Source organism: Ursus americanus, chromosome 2 (assembly GCF_024610735.1).
Source record: "Ursus americanus isolate L20-20 chromosome 2, mUrsAme1.1.p, whole genome shotgun sequence".
Lineage (NCBI taxonomy): Eukaryota > Metazoa > Chordata > Mammalia > Carnivora > Ursidae > Ursus > Ursus americanus.
This window is the reverse complement of record NC_142128.1, coordinates 42,544,131-42,552,859: the sequence shown is the minus strand read 5'-3', so window position 1 is coordinate 42,552,859 and position 8,729 is coordinate 42,544,131. Positions and strand designations below refer to the sequence as shown.

At 54.2% G+C, this 8,729-nt stretch overlaps 1 protein-coding gene across 4 annotated transcripts in view; it reads left to right on the top strand.

Moving 5' to 3' along the window:
• IQGAP3 (IQ motif containing GTPase activating protein 3) overlaps positions 1 to 8,729 on the top strand; it is a 36,322-nt gene continuing 27,593 nt past the window's right edge. For 3 of the 4 annotated variants that reach the window (XM_087855207.1, XM_045784090.2, XM_045784089.2), the window contains exons 1-5: positions 1 to 101; positions 2,130 to 2,217; positions 5,759 to 5,915; positions 6,542 to 6,619; positions 7,871 to 7,947. In XM_087855207.1, coding sequence (XP_087711333.1) covers positions 65 to 101; positions 2,130 to 2,217; positions 5,759 to 5,915; positions 6,542 to 6,619; positions 7,871 to 7,947 — 437 coding nt within the window. In that variant the 5' untranslated portion in view covers positions 1 to 64. Of the gene's footprint in view, positions 102 to 1,590; positions 1,650 to 2,129; positions 2,218 to 5,758; positions 5,916 to 6,541; positions 6,620 to 7,870; positions 7,948 to 8,729 lie in introns of all 4 variants that reach the window. The other variant, XM_045784091.2, reaches the window with a different exon arrangement.

Below are 8,729 nucleotides of genomic sequence, written 5' to 3'. Positions count from 1 at the left end.
GCGGCGGCGACGGTGAGGGCGGCGGCCCGGCGGCGGGAGATTCAAACCTGGAAGGAGGAGGAACATGGAGCGGCGGAGAGCGGGCGCGGACGCCGCGCTGTGTGAGTGCAGAGGGGGCCGAGGAGGGCGGTGGGCCTGAGCCCCGCGGGGAGGAAGTCCCCTGTCGGGTCTCCGCTGCGCTTCAAGCTTCCAGAGTTTTCTCCCTCGTCCCCAAATTCTGGGGCTGGGCGAGTGGGGGTGGTCTGGATGGCCCCTTAAGAAGGCAGCAGTTACAGGTGGCAGGCGTGCTTGCCCAGCCCCGAGAGCTTGGCTTTCGGTGCCGCGTTGAGACCGTGCCGCCAGTGGGAATTAGCCGGGAAGCTTGTTTCAAATGCACACTCCTCGGCCCTGGCCCGCGGCTTCAGCTCCCGTGGGTGGGGCCCATCCTCTGCATTTGTAACCAGCACTGCTGTGCTACTTCCCTCGCCCCAGGTAATTATGCAGCTAGTCCTCGGGCCACACTTGCAAAGACACTGCTTTAGAAAGAGGCCGGGGTCGGGAGGATTGCCCGGCAGAAAGCTTGCTGTCTGACCTTCTGAATGACAGGGAGCATCTCCTTCTTCCACCCCTTCCCCGTTCTTGCCAGCGGGATTCAAAAAACAAAGTCCATGTTCTCGGATCTGTTGAAGGAAAGCTAGCTCCACACCTGAGAAGCGCAGGAGGACTGACTTTTTTCAAGACGTGTGTGTGTGTGTGTGTGTGTGTGTGTACGCAAAGCCCTGCCCATCTCACACAGCCCTCAGTTCATAACTCCGAGGTGATGTCATTTGCTTACTGGTTTAGTTTCCGTGCTTAGCAACCAGTGCTTGTTCCTTGTACACACCCTTGAAGGAACTGATGGATTTCCTACAGTTGGCTGGTGCTTTCGGATCTGAACGAGGACGTTGTGTGTGTGTGTGTGTGTGTGTGTGTGTGTGTGAACTTGCTTAACTGCCAATTCCGGTAAGCCCTGCCCCTCGTCCAAATCATGTTGCAGGATATGCAATATAAGGACATACGGTAAAGAGTAGGATTAACGTTAAGTGTTGGGGCAAAGACTTGTCTCTCTTCAAGCCCTCTATGTTAATTTCCTGTGTGTGTATGTGTACAACTTTGTCTCGCCCTGTCCGATTTTGTATTGTCTTCCCTAAGGAGACTCAAGAGGTGGCGGACGGGAGAACGGGAAGAGAAAGGGAGGCTGAGGCTAAAGCAGACTATGTGCTGTCTCATCTAAGGCATTCCCTGCTCTCAAGTTTGAGGGTCAGAGTATTGTCTGCATTTTATTTAGCTTGGAGATTATGTTCTTTCTCAGGGGACTTATACCAAAAAGGAGAGTAAAGATATCTTTGCGATCTTTTAAGATTCTCTGTCCTTCCACTAATCCCTAGTGAGTGCCCTATTCCACATGGTTCCCTTTGTTGAACTACCTTCCCCCACTTTCCCTGCTCGTTCTTTAAGATTCTACTCATGGGTGGAACCCTTTGTTTTGTCTGCTGCTTGCATCATATGTGGCTATAATCACACCTGTCACTTTAGGATGGAATTTTTCACTTACACATTTTTCTTTTCTAGCACTAATCTGTGTTTCTTGAGAGTAAGGATGCCCTAGCCCAGGGCCTGACAGACAGAAGGTAGCGCACGAATGAATGGTCGTTGAATGATGAGTCCCAGTTGGTCCTCTTAGCCTAGCCCCTGGGAGCGGGCCTGAGGAGGGTGACACCGGTCCAGGTCTTGGAGAACTCAGAGGCTATTAGGGGTAAAACAAGGGGCTACGTTCCCAGCTGTGGAGGAGTCTGGACATCCGTGCTGGGAGCCCTGAGGGAAGGGCTTGAAATAGATGGGAAGGAGGGGTCAGGAGATGGCTGGAGGGGAAGAGGAGGGAGCACCTCTGACACAGGGGAGCCCCCTGTTAAGGGGTGCCAACCAGGGCAACTTTACGGGATGGGGGCCGAAGGTTGGAGCCAGAGGTGTCAAGAAGAGGGGGGTGGACTGTGAGAGGTGCTTCAGGTCTCTGGGCAGAGTCACCCAAGAAAGTCTGTTGAGAAGCAGCTTTGGTGCTATGGCCCTTTGTCTAACACTCCTCCTCGGCCTTGTCCCCCTTCACTCCTCAGACGAACGCCTCACAGCTGAGGAAATGGATGAGCAGAGGCGGCAGAATGTTGCCTATCAGTACCTGTGTCGGCTGGAGGAAGCCAAGCGGTGAGCAGAGGGACCGCCCGCCTCTGGTCCCCGTTTCCCATCCTGCCCACCCCAGGCACCTGCACCCAGCAGATGCAAAAGGACAGGGGCCCCTTCTTCTCTTTTAAGACTGTATTTTGTTAGAGCCGTCTCGGGTTCAACATTAAGAGGAAGATAGAGATTTCCCAGGTATCCCCGGCCCCCACACATACAGCCTCCACGGGCGACATCTGCAAACGTGGCATATTCGTTACAACTGAGAAACTCACCTGGACATGTGGTCTCCCAAAGTCCGCGGTTGACCTTAGGGATCACTCTTGGTGGTGCACGTTCTATGGGTTTGGACAAACGGTGAATGACATGTATCCACCATTATAGTGTCTTAGAGCAGTTTCACTGTCCTAGAGTAGTTTCAGGGTGCTCTGCCTCTTTGTTCCCCATCCCACCCCCTGCAACCACTCCTCTCTTCTCCTGTCTCCATAGTTTCTCCATAGTTGGAATCGTGCAGTACGAGCCTTTTCGTCTTTCACTTAGTAATATGCCTTTGAGGTTTCCTCCATGTCTTCCTAGGGCTTGACAGCTCATTTCTTTTTAGCGCTGAATGATATTCCATTGTCTGAATGGACCACAGTTTATTAATCTGTCACCTACTGAACGACATCTCGGTTGCATCCAACTTTTGGCGGTTATGAATGAAGCCGCTATAAACATCTGCAAGCAGGTTTTTGTGCGGATGTGTGTTTTAACTCCTTTGGGTAATTAGCAAGGAGCACGATGCTGGATCGTACGTTTGGTTTTGTAAGACGCCGCAGAACTATCTTCCTAAGTGGCCTCCGCATCCTGCGTTCCCAGCAGCCATGACTGGGAGCTCCTAGTGCGCCCTTCCTCGTCAGCGTCCGATGTTGTCAGGGTCCAGATTTCGGTCATTCTAACAGGTGTGCAGTGGAAACTCATTGCTTTCATTTGCATTTCCCTGATGACATGTGGTGGGAAGCATCTTTCCAGATGCTTAGTTCCCATGTGTGTGTCTTCTTTGGGGAGGTGTCTGTGAATGGGTGGCTGTGGCCCATATTTTAATCAGTTGTTTGTTCTTTTATTGTTGAGTTTTGAGGTGTGTGTTTTAGTAAGCTCTATGCTCAACGTGGGGCTCGAACTCATGACCCCGAGATCGAGAGTCGCATGCTTCACTGACTGAGCTAGCCCAGCAACCCCGTCCTTTGTGTATTTCAGATACTAGTCTTTTATCAGATATGTGTTTTGCAAATATTTTCTCCCAGAGTGTGTCTTGTCTTCTCGTTCTCTTTTCTAGAGCAGAAGTTTTTCATTTCATTTCATTCATTTATTTAAGATTTTATTTATTTACTTGCAAGAAAGAGCACACAGGAGCAGGGTGGGGGGAAGGGGCAGAGGGAGAGAGAGAAGCAGATTCCCCACTGAGCAGGGAGCCCGATGCCGGGCTCTACCCCGGGACCCTGGGATCATGACCTGAGCCCAAGGCAGATGCTTCATCGACTGAGCCCCCCCGGCGCCCCTGATGATCCATTTCGAGTTGATTTAGTGTCTAGATTTATTTCCTTTGCATGTGGATGTCTGGTTGATCCGCGCCGTTTGTGCAAGAGACGCTCTGCTCCCTTGGATTGCCTCTGCTCCTTAGTCAAAGATCAGCTGAGCGATGTGTGGGTCTGTTTCTCTCCATTCTGTTCCGTTGCTCTATCTCTGAGACCACACTGTCTCGATAACGGTGGCTAAGATGGGCGATGTCAGTCTTCCAGGTTTGTTCTTTGACTGCAATATGGGGTTGGCTATTCTGGGTCTTTTGTCTCCATACAAACCTTCGAATCAGCATCTTGATACCCACAAAATAACTTGCTGGGCGTCTGTTTGGGATTGCACTGAATCCGTGGACCCCGTTGGGACGAACCAACATCTTGGCAGGTATGGAACCTTCCTGCCCAGGAGTGTGGGGTCTCTTTCCACTCCACTTGCTTTTCCTTTGATCTCATTCATCAGGGTTTCATAGTTTTCCTCAGAGATCTTGTACGTATTTTGTTGCATTTATACCTAAGTACCTCATTTTTGGGGTCTAACGGAAACCGTATTGTGTTTTTAATTTCAAATCCCACTTGTTCAGTGTAGTACATAAGACAGCGACTGACTTGTGTGTGTTACCCTTGTGTCTGAGAGCCTCGTGTGAGGCTTCTGTCGCCTCCTTTCAGATTCTCCACGTAGAAGGTCACGCCATCTGTGAGCAAAGACAACACCACATCCTTCTATCCTCCTACATTCTTCAGTGCCTGTCTCTAAATGTATGGACATTTGCTCACATAATAACCACAGCGCCATTCTAATTCCCAGGGAAGTTACCCATTAATCCTTGGAAGCTCAACACCTGGCCATTTTCAAGTTTTCCTGATATTCCAGAAAAATAACCTATTTTTCAGTTGGCTTATTCAAATAAGGATCTAACAAAGCTCACATGTTGCATTTGGTGGTTGTGTCTCTGAAATCTTCTTTAACCCAGAATAGCACACCTCCCCTTTGCAGCTCTTTATGTCACCGACTTGGTGAAGAAACCGGCTCGTCTGTCGTGTGGACACCCTATGTTCTGGGTTTGTCTCTGCTTCCTTGTGTCCACTGGCTTGTTCCTCTGTACCCCGCATGTCCTGCAAATGGGTGTTGGCTCTAAAGGCAGCGTAAAATGCTCCATCCTTTCCTTTTAATCAATAGTATATTCTTAACGTTCTCCAGAAAAGCAGGTAGCGTGGGTAGACAGGAAATCAGGTGTCTGTGGCCGGGAGGGCATAGAGTGAGGCGTGACTGGCTGTCTTTGCAGACGGAGGCTTTCCTGTAGCTGTCCGTGCATGGAGAAGTTTGGAGGTCCCATGACCCCCTCATGCCACCATCAGTAACAACATGCTTCACGTGCCTTCTCCCAGGGTGTTCACACTCAATAGCTCGCGCACCCCCTCACACACCCCTGGCAGCTGCCCCCGAGACAGCGCGTGCAGGCCACGCTTTCTTCAGTGTGCGGGTTACACAGTGAGCCTCCGAGAGGTTGGGGAGGGGGGAGATGGTGTGCAAACCAGGTCTTCCGAGTCCAAGCGCTCTGGCCTTTCTGTCCCTTTGTGCTGCTTCCATCACCCTGGGGGTTCCCTTCATCAAAGCTGGGTTCTGAGCCGTGTAGACGTGACCCTTCAAGCCTGGGTTCTTAGAAAACACGCAGAGTGAGAGCAGGGAGAGGTGTGGTGCGGTGCGGCAGTCGTGCTAACCACACTTGAGAGGAAGGGTCTAGCGTGTGACGGGCATGGGCCTCCCCGCGACGCACAGTCTCAGGGTCTGTCAGGGAAGATTTTCAGGGGTGAGCAGGGGCTGAGGACTGGCCATTCCAGTGCTTGGCGCAGCTGGGGATCAGGTGGCAGCAGCCAGACCACAGGCTGAGAGGGGAGCTGGGAGTAGGACAGGGACGGGAGGCGGGAGTCCGAGGCCCCTCTGCGCCAGGGGGGAGGGGCAGGCGCTGGGGCCAGAGTGGGTGGCAGGCGCTGTCCTGCTCTTGCCCTTTCAGCTGGATGGAGGCCTGCCTGAAGGAGGAGCTTCCTTCGCCGGTGGAGCTGGAGGAGAGCCTCCGGAACGGAGTGCTGCTGGCCAAGCTGGGCCACCGTTTTGTGCCTGCCGTGGTCCCCTGGAAGAAGATCTATGACGTGGAGCAGCTGCGGTACCAGGTGGGGAAGGGAGGTCTTGACCTTCCGCTCCCTCCTCTCAAACTTGCCCTTCTCCTCAAGGCTGTGACAGGAGGGCGACCGTATAATGTATTGTCCAAACCTGGACATGGTTGAGGATGAAGGGGGGTGCTACCAATCACTGCCAACAGGAGCCGTTGAGGCCGCCCGGCCAGACTCAGCGTGCGGGCAGCAAGGGACTCTTGCTAGGTGGGCCCTGAGATGTCCCTGGTAGGAGATGTCTGAGCAGACTTTTCTACGCAAGTCGACGCTCAGAGGCTTGTGGGCTTTGCCACCATGATGGTACTCCCGGGCCCTCTGCCCCTTCCCTGTGCCCTGGCCAGCCCACCCCTGTCTCCTTCCCGCCTTACCTCTGGACTCCCCTTTTCTCAGAAGGCTTCCTGGGTTGTTAATCCCACATCTTCCTTCCCAAATGTCCTTCTGGGTCAGCCATTCCTGGCGGTTTCCATCTGTCCTGTGGGGCAGGGGGACAGAATATGGGAAACCCATAGGTCAGGGTCCTCTGGCTCCTCCCGGCCTTCAGGCCTCCAAGCCGTGGTCTGGGCTCTGCCCACGGGGAACCCTGAGAACTGTGGAAATAGATTCTCATCTCTTCCCTTCCCTTTCAGGCAACCGGCTTGCACTTCCGGCACACAGACAACATCAACTTTTGGCTGTCTGCGATAGCCCACATCGGCCTGCCTTCGGTAATACTGGGCCTCGAGATTGGGGTTCATCTTTGCTCTCTACCAGCCCTGGACCCCCTGCATGCAGGCTTTGTCTCCCTGGGACCCTTCAGTCCCTGCCCTCCTGTCTCCTGAACGAGCTTAATCAGAGGGTTTCGATGGCGGCTGCCTGTCTCTCAGCCGTGTTACTTGGTCCTGCCTCTTCTTCCTGTGGGGGAGGCAAGTGGAGGGAGGTGAAGGTCCCTGACCCAAGCTGCAGTGTCCCCACTAGTGAGCGCGGCCCCCATGTGGTGCAGGAGACGGGCTCGTGTTAGCCAGCCTTCTTCCCGCCAGTTTGAGGATATAAAGCAAGGGGAGGCCACAGGCCCTGTCCCCTGGGGTGGACCTGGAAGCCTGGGCCCAAGACCCCCGCCGGCCACGTGCTGCATGTCCTCTGGCTCCGTGGGCCTTATGTATTTCTTGACTGTAAAAGGGGCGTGGTGATCGTGGACGGTTGTCGGGAGGACCGGAGGCGCTGCGCGGGTTCCCTTCGCGAACTGTAAAGAACTGGACACATTAGGGCACGATAGGATTCTACAGTGTGTCTCTTCTTCTGGGGAGCTGTGAGACGAGGAGGCGGCAGTAAAGGAAGACTAGGTGGGAGGCAGGGGCAATGGAGACATCTGTCCTCAGTGAGGCGGGAACGCTGTGCCGTCTCCTAGGCATCTAAAGTGGCCAAGAGGTTTTGAGTTTAGACCTCACTAGTCACCAGGGGGCACGGGAGGCCATCCTCCGAGGACTCGATTCTTTGAGGGGCCCCCGCTGCTCAGAGGCCTTTGGCTTAGAGTCAGGGATGTGTGCTCTCCCCGCTTTGTGGTCCTTGACAGCGTGTGCCTCATTGGTCCCTCTGTGGGAGCGTGGCCATCTATCTGGTGAGAGTCCAGTGTGAGGAGCACCGGGCTCGCTGTGTCTCTGGGATGGATGGGGGCCTCTTTCTCCTGGAGGGTATGGTCTGCGTCCTATAACCTTGATAGCCCTGCCTGTGTCGGGTGAGCCCAGGGCTGTGTGTCTGTGGCTGGACCTTGGTTCCGTATGTGGCCCCAGGGCCTTTCTTTAACACTGAGTGTATGGGTATGGTGCTGGGTGTAAATGGCTGGTGAGACTGACCTAGATGCCCCAGTCAACAAAGGATCACACACGCAGGCGGGAGAGGAAGACCGTTCCCCGGCCCCTCTCTCTCTAGCTGGTGCTGTCACGTTTCCGACGGCAGTAACCAGCTGGCTTCCCCTCCAGACCTTCTTCCCGGAGACCACAGACATCTACGACAAGAAAAACATGCCCCGGGTGGTCTACTGCATCCACGCGCTCAGGTGAGAGGCCCTACACTGCCGTCCTCCCGTTTCCTCTCCGTGCATGCAACAACGGTCAGCAACACATGTTGGAGCAGGGAGGACGGCGGGTAGGCCCCAAGGAGCCCCGCTCAGGAGAGGGAGACTTTAGATTTTTGTAGTTGTGTCCAGATTTATATGCATGGTTTGTTTTTTTTTTAATTTTATTTATTTGACAGAGAAAGTGAGAAAGCACAAGCAGGGGGAACAGCAGAGGGAGGGGGAGAAACAGACTCCCCGCTGAGCAAGGAGTCCGATGCGGGTCTCGATCCCAGGACCCTGGGATCATGACCTGAGCTGAAGGCAGACGCTTAACCATCTGAGCCACCCAGGCGCCCCTATATGCATGTTTTTAAAAGAGTTTATTTGAGAGCAAGAGAGCGCGCACAGAAGCCAGGCGGAGGGGCAGAGGGAGAAGCAGACTCCCCGCTGAGCAGGGAGCCCACGTGGAGCTCGATCCCGGGACCCTGGGATCCTGACCCGAGCTGAGGGCAGATGCGTCACCGACGGAGCCGCGCAGGCGCCCCACGTGCATGTGTGTGGACACGTTTGCATGTGCGTGGGGGTGAAGGAAAAGGGCAGGAAGGAAGGGTCTTCTGCTTGTGACGGGCACAGAGGAGTCAAAACAGGCTCCACCAAGAATGTCGCGAGCAAGTGACTTAGTGTGAGTGGTGACGGCTGTCTGGTTCTACCCATGGCCAGCCATTAGCGACAAGCAGCTGAATCTCAGAGTGACCGACCTGTCCCTGTGTCTGCCATGTCAC